Below are 22,833 nucleotides of genomic sequence, written 5' to 3'. Positions count from 1 at the left end.
TGTTATCTTTTGGAGGCCATATTGATTGACCTCATTTTGAATACAAATGTTATTGTGAAATTAGGCATATACTATCGAGGTGAGAATGATTGAATAAGATACCCTTATCAGAAAAAATATGACTTGATTTATCCATGTAAGGATGCAAGTACATTTTTAAAGGTGGAATTAAGGATATAACCTCAATAACTTGAGATGAACCATGGGGGATGTATAAAAGTTGGCATTTCACCCTTAATAGGGACATTATGAGTTTGGGTAGTACGAAATGAAGGACTAAGGCAACAACAACCTTTAAAGATCAGTGGAGAAAGTTTTCAGAACTATATAGACAATGATTTTGGTATTAGTAAATGGTATCTTGATATGCCCTGTACCTAGGATGTACCTGATGAAGGATTTAAGGATAACCTTAGAGGTTTTACAAGGAGAAAGGTAGTATTCAAAGTTCTCAAGAATAGAAATTTTGATAAAGGAAATATATATGACGTAATTATAATAATGCCAGGTGGGGCACGTGTTGAACCATAAGAAAGTATAGATCGACCCAATGAGGGTCGAGATTGGTGAAAACAAGAAGGACCCAAGATAAGAGACGTCCTAAGTATGATCGAGAGTCAGTCTCGACAATGTTCACATCTAAAGACTAAGGCAATGACTTATGGAAAAATGGTGATTTTTTTTCTTTCTCACCAGGACTTAAGAAAAGCATTTTTACATAAGCAGTGATTGAAATGAGGTAGAAAATTTAGTTGGAGATCGTTCAAAAGACATTAATTATAAGGAACTATTACTATCAGGAGAGGCCAATGAGGTGGTCGACACTCTAAGTGTAAGAGAGCAATTATAGGCGCTCGTGCCAGAGGATTACAGTGATGATGGTTAAATCCGTGAAGGTTGTATTATGGTGTGGAAGATTGACATTCCTTCTGATGATTATGCGATACTCAACCATAATAGTATTTTGGTAAAGATTTAATTCATGTAATCGCCGTGAGCGGGCTATCTATCTTAGAAGGTCCTATCTTGAGATTACCCAGGACCATGTTACGAAATGACTAAATAAACCTTTGAGCTTCATGTCTCCCAATAAAGACATATGGTTAATAATGGTATTAACCTGCTATTGTTGCTTTTATTGAAACTCTTCTGCAATTTTATCTGCTTCATGTCATATGTACGTCAAGTTCAGGAGTGTTCTTCATGTATCATGAATGGTGATTATGTTACCTCCTTAGAGGAATTCGATACGGTAGGTATGGACTCTGTATGGTTAGATATTAAGATTTCATGGAAAACGAATGACTACAGTAGGTCAGCGGTGGACCATAGTAATGTAGCAATGATTCCGCGAGAAATGAGCCAACGACAACCGTGAGAGTAGTATTGGAATGGATGTTGAGATTGAGTACCACTAATTGGGTCATGGTGATGTATAAGTTATTATTGATAGACCAACTAAGCCGAACATTTACCTATGATATATCTATTCCTTCTTATCGATAAAGAGTAGTATTACTATACGAAGAAGGTTGTGGTATAACAATGGATTCTAGTAACGATGATGTCTAGAATGAAATCCCAGATTCGATTTTCGCTGTCGAGGGAGTTTCAAAGGTGATTATTTATAAGCTCGCGCAAGAGCATGGGTCTATAGAACGATGGACGAAATAGGTAATATTTAGGCATGTGAAATACGATGCGATAATACTTGATGTTGATATATATATACATCTATATGTATTTTGTTCTCCGATGATAAACCTCTATAGTTCAGAGGTAGATTCCAAGCCACATATTTTGTGACCATATATTTTTATATATAATTCTCTTAAATTCGTCCATTTCTCTTCTTTTCATTTTCGTGTAAACTGAGAAGAACAACCCTTCCAGAAGGGGAGGTATTGCCGAATGACTATCTATTTGTGTGATAGAAGCCTAGTAGGATACCACATGTTGTTTAATTTCTTGTCAAGTACTAAAGGCTGGCCACCTTCTGTACTAACTATGCAATAGAACAAGTGTTCATGATCATAGTGATCTCTCAATAAATTCCTTTACTTCTACATGATTGATCAAGCTTCCAAAGATAGAAGCAGCTAGAAAATGAGTACTGTAAGTGCGTTGTCTCCGAAATCGAAACGTGTTCCTGGTACTAAGGTCAACGAAATTAATAGAAGGTTATAGAGCGCTAGAAAGTATCAGTATAGCCAGAATGGTATTATGAAAGGACGATAGTAACGCTTACCGACCGGAAATGAGTGGGTATTGAGAAGCAAAAGCTATAGTGTTAGGAGCTATGATAAGAGTCTGTGTAATATGTAATATCCCATATTTTCAAATATTATTATTATTATTATTTGGAATTGTATATGTGATTTTTATGTGAATTTTGGTGAATTATCTGATAATTGGAATTGATGTTTTGGTGTTTATATGTGATATTATTTGAGTATTTGAATAATTATATGTCTAGAATATAATTTAGATAATTATGATATTTTTCTGGTAATTTTTGGACTGTTATATGATTTTATAATGATTTATAAATTTATTAATTATTTTCTGAGTATTTATAAAATTATTTTATAAAGCCGGGAATCGTCCAACTTCAACTATTTTTGCATTTTTACAACCAGAAACTCTTCCGAAAACTCCTTCCTAACCTAATCTTGTAATTCCGGACATTTTCCGTGTTTTAACTTTTTCGATCCGGATTACGGTTTGACCCGTGCGCGGCCCGGCGCAAGATTTTCAATACGATAACCATTTCAAAAAGTCAACAAAACCCGTATTCTCGAGAGACGATATATTTTTACATTATTTTCTCATTTGGTGTTTTATAAGAAGCTCGGTTTTGATAATTATCCAAATATGGTATTAAATTGTATCCTTTTTATAGTTACTTAGCGGCTAAGTAATCTATTTTCGGATCCGATATGATCCAATGGGATACTGGTTATGTGTTTTAAATGAATCGATCCGTAAATTGGACGTGTGTTTATTAGCATCTTTATCGAGGTATTCGTTTTATCTCGGTTATGCATCTGAATGTATTTTATACGTGTTCGGGTTTTTCTGTTAATTTAAGTATCGTTTTTATTTTTTTTGAAAAATAACGGACCGGGACCCCACCGGGACGTCAACCCCGACAAAATCCATGTTTTTATTTTTATAAAATCATTCATATTTCAAATACCCAGTATTTCTGTATCTTTACATTATTCACAAATTTCGGGAAATTTCGATACAAATTTTATATTTTATCGCTTTTAAAATTATTCCCCGTAATTAGTATTTTTGGGGCCTAATTATTTTAATTAGGGGATAAAAATACCCTTAATTTTTTTTGGGGTATTTATTTTTCAAAAAGTATAAATAGCCTCATTAATTAGTTTATTTCATTTTATTTTTATTAAAAACAAAAACCAAGAACAAAATTGGGGGTAAAATTTCATCAAGAACACAAATCCAATGATTTTGGGAGATTCAGGGATCCTCTGTTGATGCTCTACATACCAAAACAATCCTCTCAACGAGCCCGTTCATTTGATACCATTTTTAGCATCTGAGGTGAAATATCTTGAAAAATCGATTTTGATGTTCTTGAGCTTGAATTTCGTTTTGATCTTTGAATGATTTCTGGTTGTTTTTGTTGATTGATAAAGCTTCCTGATGTTGTTTAGAGTCGAATTATGTATATATACGTATTGTTTGATTACGGGATTGCTTAGCTCGAGTTCTAAGTTTTTAGGATTTTTCAAATCAATTTTTGAGTTTATTTTGATGTTCTTAGTGATTTTTGATGATTTAGATAGTTTTTAATTGAACTGAGCTTTGTTTTGGTACTGGAAGCTTAATTTTTGGGTTCGATTTGATGGAAATCGTGTTTGCCGGTTGTTCACCGGAGTTGGGTTCGAGTTTGTGGCTGGGATTTGTTCCTGTTATTGGTTTGAGATTGTTGTCGTGTTTTCTGGGTTGCAGGCAGTGTGGTGATGGTGTTGGAGGTGAAAACGGGACGAAACTCTGTTCTTTTGACTCTGTATAAGGCCTGCCGGAACTCGACCATAGGTTCGAGGTCACTAGCCGGTTTCTGGGTTTTTCAGATTTCGGCGGTGTTCTTCAGGAACTCCGGCCGTGTTCTTGGACGGCCGTTGTTTGATCTTCAAACCCGAAACAAAACCTACAAAACCTGTTTCTGCCTTTTTCTTTTAAATTTAATTAAAAATCAATTTCTATTTTTAAAAATCATTTTATTTTTATTCCTAAATTCAAAAAAAAATTATTATTTACTTAATTATTTTAAATTCCAAAAATTATTTTGTTTTATTATTTTCAAAAATCTGAAAATTTTATTCATTCAAATTGATTAATTATTTTGATAATTAATCAGTTTATTTAGATAATTTGTATTAATTGTATTTTATTTCCAAAAAAAATTATGGAAAAATCATTTTTTAATTCTATTTTTTCCTAAATAATGATTTAAAAATTAATTTGAGCTTTTAAAAATATAGTTAGATATTTAAAAATCAATTAATATCATTATTAATTGATTTATTCGTATTTTATTCGTAGAAAATAAACCGTTCGTCCGTTTAATACGAAACGAACACGTACAGACTCAGAAAAATATTATGCTTTCATTAAAAATACTTTCGAGACCGAAATCCTTTTATTTCGAAAGGTCGCTTGTTTTACAAGTCATTCTAAGTCAATTATTGATCGATAAATCATATTTTGACCCGATTTCCGTTCTAAGCGTATCGAGTCGACCCTTTTGACAAATCGAGGCATGCGTTATATAAATTATGTGATACGTGAGTTATGTGTTTACATGCTATGTGAATTATGTGCATATGTGAGTCAAGAGTCCTGTGTTTGTCTGTTATAGTTATATATGGGCTATCGTATGGGTAGACGATAAGGTATTGACGTACAGTTCGTCGAGTGATTATCGTTTAGACGATTAAATTTGTATCTTTTAATTATAGATGCGAGTCTTTCAAGACGACAGGACCGGATGAAGTGGATAAAGGCTAAAGTTGAATAATATGGAATATTCGGTTGTAGCACTGCATGAGCAACATACCAAATGATTAGTAGAATAAAGACAATGATGCTTCGAGACAGAATGTCAGAATAGATGCGTTATTGCGAGTGTGACTAACTGCTAAAACCCAAAGGCAAGTACCCCTGACTTCACTTATCGTTCAAGTGACGTTTATTTCGAATCATATTATACAAGTATCCCTATCATCACTTATTGTTCAAGTGATATTTATTTTAAATATTTTCATGCTAGTATTACTTTCCCTATTTTCAGTTTAGAATCGATAAATGTTTTACATATCGCTGAATTAAATAATTCTGTTTATTCAAATACTCATCTGCTATTCTATGTTCAGAATAGGCAAGTGTTTTTACTTATCCAATTATTGGATTTATAAATGTTTTGGATTTTGAGAAAAGTGATTTGGTTGCGAATATTCCTACCCAAGAATTGGGGGAATAAAATTATTTCGGGTGTCGATTATTATGACCCCATTTCAATAAAAGGTTTTAATATTGGATCATAATTGCGTAAGTGACCGGGACGAACGATCCAGCGGAGGGCTATTTTTAAGTGCCATATGGAATATTATGACACAATTTTTGCCACAGGCAGGTATATTGCCTTTTGTTTGAGTACTCATGTTTTTTGGGTCACGATTCTACGAATCCTGACCTTGTGCTATCACACGGGATGATAAGCATGTGATAGTACGTCCGTCGATGATCCTAATCTAAATTATCATATCATTTTTGATATTCATAGAATAAATGATTTATCAACTGTTTCTGTTTTGGAATAAAGGAAAATGTGGTTTTGATTCAGATTCTGATTTATGCTGATACTTACGTTGTTGTTAAATATCAAAGGTGGTATTAGTATAGATGATTGATGTTGACTTCAGTATGGGTGTTGTGAGCATTAAAGTTCGTATTGATATCTAATTTGATATGACAGTAAAATAAGTATTAATTTGAAGAGTTCGGTTTTGAGTAAAGTTTATGATTCAATCCATAATCATTGCTTCTTGTTGTTGTGGTTTACGATATTTCCGTAAACCCTGTTTTACGAATTTTATTCTCGTCAAGATTCAAAGTATTGTTGAAGCATTTCGCTCAAAAATATCAAAATGGTTTTGAATACAATTAAGGAATCAATTATGGGGTTCCTCAACTAAAATTTTATGATTCAGCAATTATGATTTTTAAATGTTCTGCTCTAATGCAGATGTCGGTTTTATATCAAAACGACCCTATATTCGCTATAATGATCTTGTTGAGCATTTCTTTCGCTCATACTTGCCTGTTTTCAAATTTAACCTCCAGTGAGGATTAGCTTGCGCTGTTTAGATGTGAAATTCAAGGAAGCAAAGGAGAAGCTCTTGGAAGGTGGTTGGTCCAGGGTTTGCGGGCTAGTGTAAGTTTTATTGTATAAAGTTGTTTATATTATATTATATTATAGTTGTATATTTTATTTGGGCCTAATATACTTCATTTCGAAGTTATACTAGTGGGTTTAATTTTGAGTTGGAATTTATTGAAAAGAGTTTTAAGAGAAAGTGAAAAAAAAATTATTGATGGAATTTGGAATTCTTGTTTCTAGAACTGTAACCTTAAAAGATCTTGGGTGTAGTTTGGGGTCATTTATGATAAATATCTTCCGCTGGCATTTATTTATTGATTAAACAGGTTAATTTGGATTGAAGTTTTATAGTGACGACCAAATCCTCTGACCCCGGATTTGGGGGCGTTACACAATAGACTTGAAAGAAATCAGAATGATCACTTAACGTGGATTGAGTTTTCTTACGACAATAGATCATATGTCAGTATCGAGATGTCGCCTTATGAGATCCTTGAGGGAAGACAATGTCGATCTCACTTATAAACTACCTATTTGTTTTTTTCAAATGGCAAAAATGAACAATTGTTCTGTCACACTTTTAGTTTTATAGCTTGCAGCCGTAGGTGGACAATTTTGCAAATATTGTATCCTTGTAAGGTGTTTGTAATGTATGGTAATTTCTTTGTAATTACTTGTTGTTTGGCGTCAACAATATGGGCAACTACTTCATTCATATCTTATCATAATTAAATGTATTCAATTACAGCTGATGTTGTTAACAAAATAGATTATGACATAGTCTGAATAGTTACAACTGCAAACATTGGCTTTACGTAGACAAAATTCCCCATGTTAATGAATCTCCTGATTCTCTTCACTTAGCCTTCTTTTTCAGGAGAAAGTTTATTCATAGTCAGACAACAAAATTAGGGATATAATAATATGTTGTCAAATGTCAAATTCAGGTTACATACTTTGTCTAATTTAGGCTCCTTCTTAATCTGACCTTCTTCATCAAATGGCACTGGTGCGTGAAGTTTCCTTGCTCGAACCTTCTTGCTTATAGATTTGGCTGTGTTCAGGGCTTGCATTAATGTATCTTCGTTCAGTGATACCTACATGCAAGAAGGTAGTCATACATTAGACGTTTTTAAAGCTATATTGTACTTTTCATGCTAATCTCTTACATTCATAGATGACATTTCATTTGTCTCAACAGTTTGGTTACAAGACGGAGTTAAGCTCCCACCAGATTCATTTTCGTTACCAATTCCAGTAGCTTCGTACACTTCTGAACCTTTCATGACATTTTCTTCTGTAATGATGACCGTCATATTATATTTTTACTTCTCAAACGTTCTCAAATACGGCAGGAATTGTTGTTCTCCCAGTTCCTACACGTGTAAATGACCTCTTTGTCTGGAGAATACAGATCTTCAACAGTTTTCTGTGAAATTTGAGCAACGGCTGCGTGAGGTAAAACTATTGTCAACGATCCAGTGTCATCCGAGCATTTTGTTTCCAACCGAAAACTGTATTACAAAGAAACTGATTATGCATGCAAAAACTGGTCAATGTTCATAGTACTGTAAATTAATTACTTGTCATATTACCTTCTTCTGGGATGTGGTATGATCCTCTTACAGTTTTGACATTTGAATTTGTCAACTATGAATGGAACTTCAAGGAGACATCTTGTGCATTTTGTTAGGTACCAATTAGCATCCTCATTAACCTTGTCAATCACAACTTCGCACACAACTTCCCTCTGAAGAGGAATATCATAAGTTAGTTCCTCTCCAATGACAATGACAATACCACCTAAATAATTACAGTACCTGAACATGTGTTTCAGTTAACATAGTAATATCTCTCACAGTTAGTGTCTGTTTGGTGTCTTCTTCATCAACATAAGACATTTCAGTCATTTCATCACATCTGAAGGCATTGCAAAGAAGCATAAATAGGATGGTAAATTATATTTTCTAAATTTGCTTAAGTAAAAATTTAACCTGTTTATGAGGTCATCAACACTGTAATGATCGAGATTGATAAAAATCCTTGTTGCAGGGTAGTTTGTAAGGTGTGCTCTGCCTATATCCGTAACGCATATTATTACTCAACATTTTCACTTAATTACGTAATACAAATCATTATGAGGGTGCCATTACCCATACCTTCATACAAACTCATTCTAGCACAGCTGATAATAATAATAGGTTCTTCCTCCTCAAGTTGTTGCAGAGCTTTGTCAATTATAATTCCAAATTCGTCAAACAAAGTGACAAACACGCAACACCTACATAACGAAAAGCTGCTTAAGTAGGTAGCCCAGTATGTAATTACAAAAAACACTAACAAATTGTCGAATTAGAAGACAAACCTCCCATCTACCAAATCAAATTTCAGCCTTTGTTTTTCCTGACTATTTTTAGTCGAAGTTATAATGAAGGGTCTTCGGTTCTTCAAGTAACCAACCATGTCTAAAATTGAAAACATTTTAGTAGTATTAGGCATTATTATCAATTAGAAAAAGAGTATAACATCCATACCTACTAAGAACCTATTGTCTGTTGCAAGTTTCTCAATTTCAGTCATGTGGAAAAGATCAAAAGCATATTTTTCAATTACTAATCCCGGCTCAGTTGCTCTGCTTAATTTTGTGTCCTTGGTGAAGAATATGTGTTTTTTGATCTAACAGGGCGATATGTTTCGTCACCTAAAAAGTCCTTCACTTTAAAGATGTCAACTATGTAAATGCCTCCTTCAACCAAAGGGCAAGTCAACTCCGCACAATATTTTGCATTTACAAAAGCGTGAATTGGATTGTTCTACATATTGTGAATCAACATCATATTAAAAGGTGTTGTGAAAGTGATACATGTAGTCCCCAGTTGTAATTATGATGTGCTACTTACCATATCATCGATGAGGAGCATATTAAAACCCCAAAATTCTTGTATTTCTCTGTTCATTCCTTTTCACAATGCCTGCACTCTTACTCTACATTTCCAGTCATAACTTGAGCTATCCACATCACTTAAATTGTCGTAGTAGTGTAGATCTAGTTGTAGCCAAATTATTGCTTCAGTAGTAGGTACCTGCAGATGCGTTCAATAAATATGTTCAGAGGTCACTGAAGTAAGACAAATGAATGCAGAGTGTAAGTGCCAGATTTAAAGATTCATACCTGATATGGTGCGAACTGTAAGCGGAGCTTCACTAAGTCTTCACCTAACTTCTTAATGGCATGTATATTTCTGGCTTCTTAATGGTAAGTAAAGAAGTATGTACCCGAAAGCTAATCATGCTCTAGTTAGTGGGTAAGTCCGTACAGTAACAAGACATGCTAGTTGGTTCATGACTGGTTGAAGATGTGGCACGTTATGGCATCGTACATGCTCCAACTTGAACTTAACTGATACAGGGAGAGGTTTATACTTAAATTGAATAATATGCTATGACATCATGAAAGTAAAATATGCTAAACACCTACCTTTCAAATTATTCTAATATATTTTCAAAATAACATATATCTCATATAAGTATAATATATTCAAAGTGTTGATAATATTCTAATTCAATTATAGTAATACGTCAATTTCTATGTTTCATAACTTCGGTTGTTGTTTTTATAGTAGTGAACATATATTATTTGATCGAAATTAGATTCTATAAATAATTCTTTCTCACATTATCAAGATAATTTCAAATTTAATTTACGCTATACAAATTTTATTCATTTATTTTAAACCAATGGTCAAATTAATTTATAATGTTTGTACGTTGTTTCATCCAGTTCATTACGTGATTGTGATTTTTTTGAAATCCAAACGCCATAAATTACATAACTAAACCGTGTGTTAATGATGTATATATTGCAAATTGTAATTATAATTTTTTTTTATTTTTAACTTTTTGAAGAACACAATACCAATCTTAAAATTCGAAGCTAAGAAACTATTGTACTATTTGTCATTACAATATTTTTTTAATTGTGTAATAAAATTATTTAGAAATAATATTTCTACTTAAATTTGTTTCATTAAACTTATTAATTACAGACTTGGGATATCTTAATTTAATGAAAGAATCTAAAAGTACAATTTTGCATTAATATTACTTGGACGGGCTCTTTGGAAGATTCAAGGAAGATGAAGATTATTATTACTAACCTATTTGATGCAGGTACTCTATTGAAGAACTCCTTCCTGTAGCACATCTACAGGAAAGGCGGTGTCCGTGGTCAGAGACCTCCAAGGGTATGTCTGGACTGAAGGCCTCCTCCTGTAGTCAATGGGTGTCCTCATTGGGGATGTGGGGTGAAATCTGGTGTGTGCTTTGGGAGCTCTGTCTCTGTAGTCAACGGGTGTCCTCATTGGGAGACTTTAAAGTATCCTGCACTTTGCACCCAAAAGCTTGGAATCACTTGTCCTATAATCTGGTAGGGGCTCCTTATTGGGGGGCAAGGATGCTCCAACATTTGGGGTGAACCACGGCTATACCTACGTCCGCAGACTAGAGAAACAGCTGGTAGCGGAGGGTTATCCTTGGCCAGGGAGATGCCTTATCCGTGAAGTCTCGAAGCCGCGGACGAGCCTTGGGCCTTTGTGGTTGGGCCTCATCGGTGGACATTCCTAAAGCTAGTAGAAGACGGTTTCCAGTGGGTTTCCTACTGGGCCTCGGGATAAGAAATCTAAGCCCATTAGGTTTCTTGTTCCCCAAGAACTACGTGGGCTTGATCCCCTATAAATAGGGGTACGTAGGCAAATTGCAAGGGGTGAGAAGCGAGAGCCTAAGGAGCCACCACTAACCCTAAGCAATCTCAGCCCCCAATAATCTCCACCACCAAACACTGTTCATACTTCCCGACGAACACTGTTCATCGGATCCACCGGGTACTGTTCACGTTTCCGACAAAGAACTACCGTCACAGATCTTGTTTTCGGCTACAAACCTCAAATTTTGTTGCTCCCAAATTCCTCCGTCAACAAAGATTAACATATGATGTAAGTGCTCAAGTTGAAGAGCTAGTCAAAATTCGGAAGGCCAAAGTTAAGACACCTGAAATTACACGCATAACAATTTCTATGGTTACATTTCCTTTTATTTATTATCTTGATGTATTTAAAATAAAAGGGTGGGTTACTAAAGTAAGTTGTAGGACCAATTGTCCAAAACCCAAATTTGATAAGTTAATAGATATATTTAATCATCATAAAATAATAACTTCTCAGTAAATATATTTTGTTTATAATTTTTATTGAATGTTATTATATATATGACATATTCTGTACCTAAATATGAAATAGTTTTTTAACAGATCTAATTTTTGAGTTCGAATGAATAATATGTTTGGCTGCACATTAACATATATCAGTGCTCCATATTAATGACATTACTCCATATGAAAAATTTATTTTAATATATTAAAAATTTAAATTATTGACAAACTTATTTTGCTCTTTAAGATGCATTAACCAACCTTCTTTGGGATAAAAATATTAATTCGAAGTAGTTCAAAATTTGTCAAATAATTGAATTTTTTTTATCGGGTTACAGTTCGAGATTTTTATAATATGATATATTGTCAGGTTTTTATTTAATATGAATAGGTAAGTGAATTAGTATCAACGAATTAAAATAACATTATATTATTTATCGAAAGAATACAAATTAATATATGATTTGGGACGTAAATTTAGACCAAATGGTGTTAATAGATAATTATGGTGGTCAGTCTTCACCGGCCTAAATCTTGTTTATAGTGCCTCCCTTAATTTTGGTCGTCAGTCTTCACCGGCCTAAATCTTGTTTATAAAGAAACTTCAAATATATATATATATATATATAATTTATATATATATTTATATATGAAGTACTTTAGAAAAATAATATTTAACGTTAAAGAGAAAAATATATTACAAACCGTGATTTGTTTTAATTATAATTAATAATATGGTTGGTTGAAGATGCATTTGATTTAAGTGCTACAATTCAAGAGACTATGGAAATTCATATATATTATATTAATAACAAAATTTATTTTTCCTTTTTTTACTATAATGGTGTGCAATATTATAATAATAGAATTTTAGAATCTAGTATTTTCGGTAAAAAAAATGTACACACCTTCAAATCGATATGATAAAGGATTGAAATAATGTCTGACCGAATATATGGGTTAGTTAAATTCAATAAGTGCATAACATAATTTATAGTTATAAAAGAGCTCTACATTTTAATTAAAAAAAAGTTGAACTGAATCACATACAACCCAATTGTAGTTGCAAGTTGCAGTTATGGAACACGCATGGGGAGAGCCGAGGGAAAGGGGTTGTCCAGTAAGTTCCACAAACTGAGAAAGGGGTTTCTTAGGTTCTGAGTGGTTCATTGCACATTGTTAAAGGTAAGAAGTTCTTTTCTTCAATCTTCAGTATTTGTTCATGTGTGCAATATATATCATCAATTAAACTATTAGACATATATGTACTGATGGCGGCTAACTATGACGCATGAGGAGTGTGTTATTCAAAATGAAAGGAATGCAATTGCTATGTCTTGTTTTTGTAGAAGCATATAACAAAGGAGAGCTGGTATGTTGTTTCCTACTTTGTGACCACAAATCTTTATATTATGGCATGTACTTGTACTTCAGTTCTATTCGAATTTGCTTAGTCAGTACAATTAATCTATTTATATTTTCCCGAATCAGCCTTTGCTTGAGGAGTTTGTAAAAATTATGGGTAATCAATTGATCGGAACAGTGTATCTCCGGGTTAGAAATGGTGATGCATGGCAATGTTCATTGGATAGTTCCAATGCATGCATAGGAAATATTAGGAAAATTATGGATTTCTATGCAATCAAACCATACTTTGTCTTCCTTCTTGATTACAAAGACCATGGACGTTTTCATGTTCAAATATTTGATGGTAATACGGTGGAGATTGATTACCCACTAAGGCCTATTCAGTATCATAAAGTGTGCGGTACAAGACATGATCGGGAAATTTTTAGTCCGGCCGAAATTGAGAAACTGGCAGCAAGGTTCTTCTACAATGCAATGGGTGACAGCTGCTTAAGTGACAGAGTTTACATTGACAAAGAATACCTTCAACAAAATGCTTACACTCAGGTTATAGTTTTCTCAATCGAATGTCAGTTCCCCTTGCTACTTTTACTATTAAGTTCAATTGTAATTCTATATTAGTTAGGTGTTGCCCAATGATGTAATCGCTCGATTAAATGTACATGAACAAATGACCTGGGTTCAGTTATGCCTGAACAAAAGTACTTGGATTATAAACTTGAAATGGGAGAATGTGAATTTGCTCTTTAACAAAGAGTGGACAAAATTCTTTGAATATGTGGACTTGAAAGAAGGGGATGTTTGTGTGATTTCGCATACAGAGCATTCGCCGAGGTTGAATATAAGTATCATTGACAATGATAATGACAATGAATCAAAAACTGAAGGTATATTTGCAGATCTTTATCAGACCTCACAAACATTAACTGTATATGACAAAATTGTTAACCATGTTGTATTCTTCCTGGGCAGTTCATGGAAGTGGAATTTCAGCCAAAAAATGTTTCAAAATGGTTATTCATGACATGTTGCAAGACGAGAATCTGGTAACGTAATTGCATAACTTACATTTGTTATAACAATTTTAGTGTGTGGCTAATACATTTATGTTCTTCACATCTATATTTGTGCTATATAGGAATTACCATCAAAGTTTATAGACACTTATGGTTCAATGCTGGGTAAGTAAGTTAGGCTCTCCTTTGGTGACGGGTGGCAGTACATTGCTAAGTTCTCTGAGCTGAATAAAAGTTTGTTCGATTTGGATGAAGTTTTCAACAATTATTCTGTGAGGGAGAGTTTTTGGATTTTCTTCGATTGTGTTGGTCCATCAAGTCTATACTTAACAATATTTAGCACAAATTGTATGGATATTCTTAATTCTGCACCCACTAAAGTGTCTTTCAAAGAGCTGGGGAAAAGACTGTGTTTTGAGGTTACTGATATGTCTACGTCAGATTCAGATTCTTCAGGTACTTTTCATTTCAGTATGTAGTATATTACCAAAGAACCATACAGAATAACCAATTTTGTTTGCTTTATAACAAATGCTCATTTGGAGAAATCGCCAGGCCAAATAACATGTACAACAATACTCTGTCCATTTAGGTAGGGATGTTTGTTGGCCTGTATGCATAATTCATACTAATTATTTCTATTCCAGGATTGGTTAATGACATTTCATCAAGAGGAAGTCAATTACCTGGGATTTTGCATGATGCGGCTGAGGCAAATGTCGAGGAAGGTACCTTTGAATTGATGCGTTAATGACTTGTTATAGTTTCATACGTATGTGTATATTTTATGCGGGTGATCGTTGGGCTGTATGCAATATTATAACTAATTATTTGTATTCCATAATAAGTTAATGAGATATCATCGGGAGGAAGTCAAATACCTGGGATTTTGCATGATGCGACTCAGGAAAATATGGACGAAGGTACATTTCAATTGATGGGTTAATGACTTGTTATAGTTTCATAAGTAACTGTAAAATTTCATGCCGCTTTAGGAGCCACCCAAGCAAATCCAGAAGTCTATTTTGGTGATGAAGAAAATACCCTTTCCTTCACAGTAACTCTGTTGCCGTCACATGTTGATCAAAGAGGACACGGAGTGGTAAGATTACCTGTACCCAGTCCTTGTAAGATTACCTGTATCCGTACTTATGCTCTTAACTTTTTTTTTAATCTTCCATATATTATTTCCTAAGACACATGCTCCAAGTATTTCGACCATGGACCAAATCTACTCTCATCAGACTTCTATTTGGAAATGGTACTTGGTATGTCACTGTTCAGCGAAAGAGGAAAACATGCCGATTTGGATTATGCTGGAACGATTTCACCTACGACAATAACTTTGTTGCAGGCAACAAACTACGATTCATGTACCAAAACAACTACACATTCAGAGTTGTTGTCCTTACTTAATTGCACTTCCAATCTGGCATGAAGGTTATTTGTACTTTAATTCGGTACTTATTTGTACTTTTGAAGTTTGTTACGTTCGATCAACTATTCGTATTTTAATTATACCCTTTCTTCATCTATTTCTACGGTCATTAGCGTAATTCTTCTTTTATTATGTTACATGTAAGATGAAACAATTCAGAATACATTTGTAGAAGAATAAACTACTATTAATCCGTAACATAAGTTACAATATATAATGGTAAAGAGCAAAGTATTTAATACAGTAAAACATTTTCCCACAATCATTTTACATAATTACTTAATCACAATACTGTATTCCTACACATTTATAAAATCAAACAAACTAAGCTTCTGGAAGGCCGTAAAAACTTTTTTGTACACAATGTTCTGGGTTATATTTGTAGCTGCACCAGACTCATCATCAACAAATATAGTGAGGCCAGTGGGTGAGGTTACTCGACTAATAGCAACATAGTACTGTCCATGAGTGAAAATTGACTTAGGTAAGTATAGCCCAACAGTCTTCAGAGATTGACCTTGAGATTTGTTGATTGTCATGGCATAGCATATCTGTAGAGGCATTTGTTTCCGTACCAATTTGAATGGCATTTTTAAAATTTTGTAAGAATTAGAATCTGTACTTGTAGGTGTTTTGTTTTGCCTCCCACTACTAACTATTGCTGGGGTGAACAGAGGTGATCGGTTCGTTTTGGGGGACGGAGTATGAACGTTGGCCATTGATCCCGTTAACACGGGTGCTGAACAAACACAAACATAAGTCTTACTCATATTCACATATACGAAGAGACGGTATTCAATAACAACTAACTTACATGTGGTCGTGCTACTTACCTGTGGAAGAAGATAAAGCACAACGATCAGCAACAGCAGAGTCGACAACAACATTCTCTTTGTTATGATTCAATAGTTTCGTTCTTCTGTACTTCCGACCATAATCTGCATTCAAATCTTCCAGGTTAAAGAACTTGTCACCTTATTCACCATCCATACCTTACACAATGAATCAACTCGTAGTCAAATTAACAACAGGAATATGTGTATACACAATCTTAAAGGGGTGAAGATACTATTCAAAAGAGGGGGAGAAGTCACTAATCAACCTAAAGAAACTAATTAGAATTTGAATTTCAAAAGTGTATAGAATACATTTTTATATTCCAAGAGAAGCTTAAGAAACTTTCAACATAAGTTTTCTTCTCATCCAATATAAACTTTATTCTCATCAAATATATATGTAATTATCAATTTAAAAAAACTAATTAGTGGCAACTTAGTAATTTTTTACAACTTGGTGGGTACAATGCTAAAAAAAGATTGAAGTTAATATTCAAAAGGGGTCGTAGGAACTATTATATACATAGATTATTTCCCGAGGCAAAATAAAAAACATATTGGTATCATTTAACTTAAAACCATAATTATTATTGTAAATTACATATGTTGATTTCATTTGAAAAACGAAAAGAATTTTTTTTTATTTAAAAGAAAAAGAATTGTTCCAAGAAGAAAAACCGTAGAAAACATACGACCAAGTGCCATGCTGGCAACACACACAGTGTGTGTGTAAAATGTGTATATATAGGTGAATTAAGTTGAGCGCAGTCGACTTTGTTTTACACCAAGTCAAAAATATATGAGCAAGATGTCACTCGTCGGCGCCGTGAAATCTGAATCAACTATTTCCGGCATGTCTTCCGGCGAGACTTCAAAAACAAGGCCGTCAAAAGTAGTCGTGATTGCTGATCTCAACGTTGACCCCTCCGAAACTGACGACGCCTTGCCTGATTCTCTCTCCAGGTCTCTTTGTATTTTAATTACCTTAATCTCTCTTCATTTCCCTCAATTTTTAACTTTAAAATCTCTCTCTCTCTCTCTCTCTCTCTCTCTCTCTCTCTCTCTCTCTCCCTCCCTCCCTCCCTCTCTCCCCTTCCCTCCCTCTCTCTCTCCCCTTCCCTCTCTGACTCTCTCCCCCCTCTCTCTCCGTCTCTCTCTCTCTCTCTCGCTCTCTCTATCTCTCCCTCTCCCTCTCTCTCTCTCCCCCCTTCCCTCTCTGACTCTCTCCCCCTCTCTCCGACTCTCTCTATCTCTTTCCGTCTCTCTCTCTCTCTCCCCTGTGTGTGATGTGGCATTGTAATTTTGTATAATTGTGGAATTAGTTTTAGTTTGATTAATTTTGGATTTTATGTTTTTGTTTAGGTTCGGTAATGATGAGATTAGTGAAAATAGAAGTATTGGATTGAGTAGAGATATGATGGATATACCCGAGGCTGAAGGGAAACAATTCAAGAAGTTGGGGAAATGTCGGTCAAGACTAAACAAGGTTGATTTTTCGCTTGATTGTGGTATGGAAGTAGATGCTGATCAGAACGGGCAGGGCACACCTTCCTCTCGTGAGGAGAAAGTTAGTAGCCTTAGAACTGTAAGTTTATTTCGGCTGGTTCAGTAGTTTTTGAAATTAAATTATTAATGTGCTCTGACGTATATGCGACATTATTTAGTTATTATGTATGATTTCTTGACTATTTTTAGGTTTTTGTTTTGGGGTTGTGTAGTGAGTACCTTGTTGTCGTTTGTGATTTCTTGATGTTCTTGAATGTTAGTGACAGGTATTCTTTACATTTTTAGTATCGACAAACTGTATTTACTTGGTGCCAACTCTATTAACTCGGTGCCCTAGTATACATTTAGAAATATTAATGTTATCTTGTTTAAATTTTAAGAGAATTTGAATTTGCTTATCAGAGTGAAGTGTTACTAGTAACTTGATATTTAATTTAGAACTACTAGTCAAGAATATTGGCTTAGCTCCTATATCCTTGGTTTTTTTAACTTTGCAAAAAAAAAAAACTCCTGACATGTAGTAGAAACATGTAGTAGTTCAGTATTATTATAGATTCTTGGTTTTATATTTTAAAAGTAAAGTGACTTTTTAAACTGAAAGATTTGACCATAAAATACAATCTTGTAATATTTTCTTAATGAAATACAATGTTGCCAAAATAAAGATAGATGGTTTGGGGAAATGTTTAGCGATCAACTTGTAAGTTCGATGACTCTTTGACGAATTTCCGTCCACTGGTACAAAACTAGCTGTATAACATTTTCTATTGGAGAAATTCTTTTAATATATAAAGCTGCGATAATAAACCTGCAATTCCACATGTTTAAATAATTTTTGTAGGAAAATATTTACGTTGTAGGTGAATAAGAAGATCTCCATGTTTTGATATTTGGTATGACTAATATCTTGAACGCTTTAGGGCTTGGTGCTTGTTGCACGGAAGATGCCCAAAAATGCTCATGCACATTTCATCATGGGCTTAATGTATCAAAGAATGGGTCAACCAGAAAAGGTATCTTTGCTATCATGCCTTTATCAGTTTTATGTCATAAAATATTTGTATTCTTCTGCTCATTCGAAAGACATATCTAGTCAGTCTTGGCTTACGAGAAGGCAGAGGAGATCTTACTTCGATCAGAAGAAGAAATCGACAGGCCTGAACTGCTTTCTCTGGTTCAGGTTCATCACGCCCAGGTATCGTAAGTGCTTTTAGTAATAAAATATCCCTTATATAGTTATAAGTTATATATATCGTTTTAGCTATGCTGTAACTGGATGGGTTCCTTACTTGTTACCAATATTGCAGTGTCTTCTGCTTAAAAGTTCGGAGGACTATAGTTCAGGCAAAGAACTGGGAGCCAAAGAGCTGGATGAAGTGATCAAAAATTTAAAAGAATCGATGAAATCGGATATTAAACAAGCATCTGTTTGGAATACTCTAGGCATGATTCTTCTTAAATCTGGACGGTTAAAGGTGAATCGGAAATTATAATCTTATTATGCAGATATTTTTTCCTCGTGATTTACTTAACTTTTGGTGTACTTATACAACTTATGATTTTGTATAGAATGCTATATCAGTTTTTTCATCATTGCTGGATGTTGCACCTGATAATTTGGATTGCCTAGGAAACCTTGGAATTGCTCATCTTCAAAGGTAAGCCTATTTTTGTTGTGCCTGCTGCTACTTCTGTTATTATAACAAGGTGCCCTTATAGCAGATATGAAACGCTTGCTAAGAAAACTGTTTTTCTAAGTTATCAATGACTGTAAAGGTGGCATACCCCTTAACTACTTTCTTACATCTTCTCTTGAAGGAATTATGGTCAATATGTTTTAATACTCTTTCATAAGCTTTCTAATTAACAGTAGTCTGGCCGTCGCTGGGTTATCTAGTTTGAGAGGAGTGATGCAATTAGCTCTCATTTTCCTCCCTTTGTTTCACTTTTCTTAGTTATTGCATGCAGTTGGATGCGTCTCTCTTTCATTTGTGACATTATTGGCTACTTTTGTTCCACTGGATATGGTTTGAAGTCCAAACTTTGAACAAAAAGAATAAACCTTTGTTGTAAAACAAATATCTATTGTTGAATTTTAATTTTAGCCTTTAGCAAATGTAATGCATACCCAACAAATCTTGGTGTAGCGGTATCTCCCTCGCTCCCTTTACAGTATGTCGAGGGTTTGAAGGTTCGAATCTTCTCAAACACAAGGCGAGATGTGTGAGTGTGTTTAACTAGCAAAAAAATAAAAAAAATGATAATTGCATCTTATCCTCTCATCCAGTAAGTTAGATTGCATTGCACTGCTCATTGGGTTTTCAACATTGATATATATTGTTTCAACCTATTTTCCAGTGGGGATCTGGAGCTGGCTGGAAAATGTTTCCAGGAGGTGATTTTAAAAGACCAAAACCATCCGGCCTCTTTAATCAACTATGCTGCCTTCATTTTATGTAAGTACGGCGCAGTTATTGCAGGTATGATTTCATCACTTTGGTAGTGTCCTATGCCGGTTACTGTTCATAACACACTTTAGCTTTTGACAAAAAAATGTGGTAAAAATATTTTAATTTTTCTTCTGTGTGTGCGCGCACTGTTGTGATGTACGACAAGTCGACAACAGGGTTATGTTTGTTGGAGATTCGCTTGTTCTAGCAATTAATAAATCACATTATGCGTTAGTAAGCCCAATTCCTCCAATCATCAGGCGCAGGTGCAAGTGCTGATAATGGGGCTTCTAGAGATCAGGTCACAGCAGTTAATGTTGCAAAGGAATGTCTGCTAGCAGCCGTTAAAGCAGATCCTAAGGCAGCTCATATATGGACAAATCTTGCTAATGCATACTATATAACTGGTGATTATAGAAGTTCCAGCAAGTGCTTGGAGAAGGTGGGTATACCTTATACATGAATCATTGTTGAACTTTTCAAGAATTTATTATAGTTTGCCTTCTCCCCAATTCATGCAAATAACATATTGGAAAACAACAGACGGGAAAAAAAATTAAAAAACCTGCAGTTGTGTTATTTATTAACTCCGTGTTCCATTTTCTTAGCTGCATGTGCCCATTTTGCATGAACATGGTTTGATCTTCCTTTTCCACATCAGCTTATTATAAATCTTAAGCAGCTCTATATTTTACTTTCTAGGCCGGAAAACTGGAGTCCAATTGTTTGGCTACACGTTATGCTGTGGCAGTTCACCGTATCAGGGACGCAGAAAGGTCCCAAAATCCTAATGAACAGCTGTCCTGGGCGGGGAATGAAATGGCTTCAATACTTAGAGAAGGGGATTCACTTTCAATTGAGGCTCCTCTGGCATGGGCAGGGCTTGCCATGGTTCACAAGGCCCAACATGAGATTGCAGCAGGATTTGATATTGAACAACATGAACTGGTTGAGGTTGAAGAGCGTGCTCTATACAGTCTGAAACAGGTATTTATAATTTTTTTTTATCCTTTCTGCATTGTAATTGAAGGCAAGGCATTACAATGCTTTGTGCATCTTAAATACTATATATTTTAAGCCTATGTCTTGGATATATCTCAGTCTCACATATTGGAAGATAGTCTATGGGGATATTGCTTCTGCAGTAAAACTGACTGAGTGACTGTAGTTTAGATCATAGTCACAAACTTAAGGTAGACATTCGCCAACTCACTTGAGCAGCATAATAGCACTTATAAGGTACAACACTTAAAAAAAAATACTCTGTGCCTTGTTAACAGGTGAATCGGCGTAGACTTGACCAAAGTGTTAGCTGTTTGACGTTCATCAGTTGCTCTCGTAATTTTTATGCAAGGGACTTTGCGATCTAGTGGGTTAATTTGGTGGGGCTTAAATAGAGTGTCAACTACTTGGGTGTTTGTTGATATACTCATACGTATAGATGGACAACTTAATTTTCTTTCCAGATTCTTTCAGCAATCGTTTCACATAAATACTTGCAAAATATGTTTATTTAATAGTACATTCATATACATGTAGCAGTATCCTTCACTTTTTTATGTCAATATCTCAGTCAATATGCCCTTTTTTATTTTATTCTATTTGCTTCAGGCAATAGCAGAGGGACCAGACGATGCTGTACAATGGCACCAACTAGGTCTTCATAATCTCTGTACCCAACAATTTCAAGCTTCACAAAAATACCTGAAGGCTGCAGTTGCCCGTTTCAGAGAATGCAGCTATGCATGGTCAAATCTTGGTATTTGGAAACTTCTTTACAAACTAGTCATATTACTGGAAACTACATATTCAGAATCTTAATATGTTATGCACTATGCTTAATCATAATGGGACTGAAAATACTACTTTCTCTTGTTTCCGAGCTACAATTTTCTGAGTTTGTTTCCTTTCTTTTTTTGTGAGCCAGGTATAGCTCTGCAGCTGTCTGAGGAGACGGCTTCACAAGCTGAAGAAGTATACAAGAGAGCCTTGTCATTGACGAGTCAACAAGCACATGTCATATTTTCTAACCTTGGGAATTTGTACAGGCAGCAAAAACAATTTGAATCTGCAAAGGCAATGTTCACAAAGTCACTTAAACTGCAACCTGGTTATGCTCCTGCATATAACAATCTAGGTCTTGTTTTTGTTGCTGAGGGTCGGTGGGAAGAGGCAAAGTACTGCTTCGACAAGGCTCTGCAGGGGGATCCACTGTTGGATGCTGCCAGGTCTAACATTATTAAAGTAACAGCGATGACCAGAGGCTCTTGATACATCTGCCTGGACTTGACCTTTACATTAGTTAGGTAATCCGGTATAGGTTTTAGAAATTGTACATAGTACACAACAGAAATTAGGGACAAGGATTTCACTTTGTGTAATTTTTATTTATTACTGATCTTTTGTACATAGTACCACAAATGAAAAACATGCATTGCGCTTTATGCAATCTTAATTTATCAGTGCTTGTTTAAAACCTAAATCTTGTGTATCATTGTTCCTTTTTTGTTTCCATTGTTATACAAGGTCCATGAGGAAATCAAATGGTCTCATATGAATAGTGTAATTTCCAACATTGTTGTTGTAGAGTGAATGTGA

At 34.6% G+C, this 22,833-nt stretch overlaps 1 protein-coding gene across 2 annotated transcripts; it reads left to right on the top strand.

Annotated features, from left to right (window-relative positions):
• Positions 1–17,057: 17,057 nt before the first annotated feature.
• LOC141717625 (uncharacterized) lies at positions 17,058–22,717 on the top strand. 2 transcript variants are annotated; one of them, XM_074519777.1, is made up of 11 exons: positions 17,058–17,242; positions 17,642–17,864; positions 18,706–18,798; positions 18,879–18,980; positions 19,093–19,260; positions 19,355–19,443; positions 20,144–20,241; positions 20,496–20,677; positions 20,938–21,222; positions 21,847–21,994; positions 22,163–22,717. In XM_074519777.1, the coding sequence occupies exons 1-11, from the start codon at positions 17,079–17,081 to the stop codon at positions 22,504–22,506; spliced, it is 1,896 nt and encodes a 631-aa protein (XP_074375878.1). In that variant the 5' UTR covers positions 17,058–17,078; the 3' UTR covers positions 22,507–22,717. The 2 variants fall into 2 exon arrangements, with proteins under 2 accessions (XP_074375878.1, XP_074375877.1); XM_074519776.1 differs by having other exon boundaries at positions 20,144–20,265.
• The last annotated feature ends 116 nt before the right edge of the window (positions 22,718–22,833 follow it).

The sequence above is a fragment of the Apium graveolens genome, chromosome 4 (genome assembly GCF_009905375.1).
Source record: "Apium graveolens cultivar Ventura chromosome 4, ASM990537v1, whole genome shotgun sequence".
Lineage (NCBI taxonomy): Eukaryota > Viridiplantae > Streptophyta > Magnoliopsida > Apiales > Apiaceae > Apium > Apium graveolens.
The sequence above is the reverse complement of the archived record's forward strand: the minus strand, read 5'-3'. Positions and strand labels throughout refer to the sequence as shown.

Bases quoted from the DNA above. Each gene is read 5' to 3' on its own strand.
- LOC141717625 (XM_074519776.1), top strand. From the start codon at position 17,079: ATGAGCAAGATGTCACTCGTCGGCGCCGTGAAATCTGAATCAACTATT. The intron at 17,243-17,641 runs GTCTCTTTGTAT...GTTTTTGTTTAG, and splicing joins TTGCCTGATTCTCTCTCCAG to GTTCGGTAATGATGAGATTA. The intron at 19,261-19,354 runs GTGAATCGGAAA...GATTTTGTATAG, and splicing joins TTAAATCTGGACGGTTAAAG to AATGCTATATCAGTTTTTTC.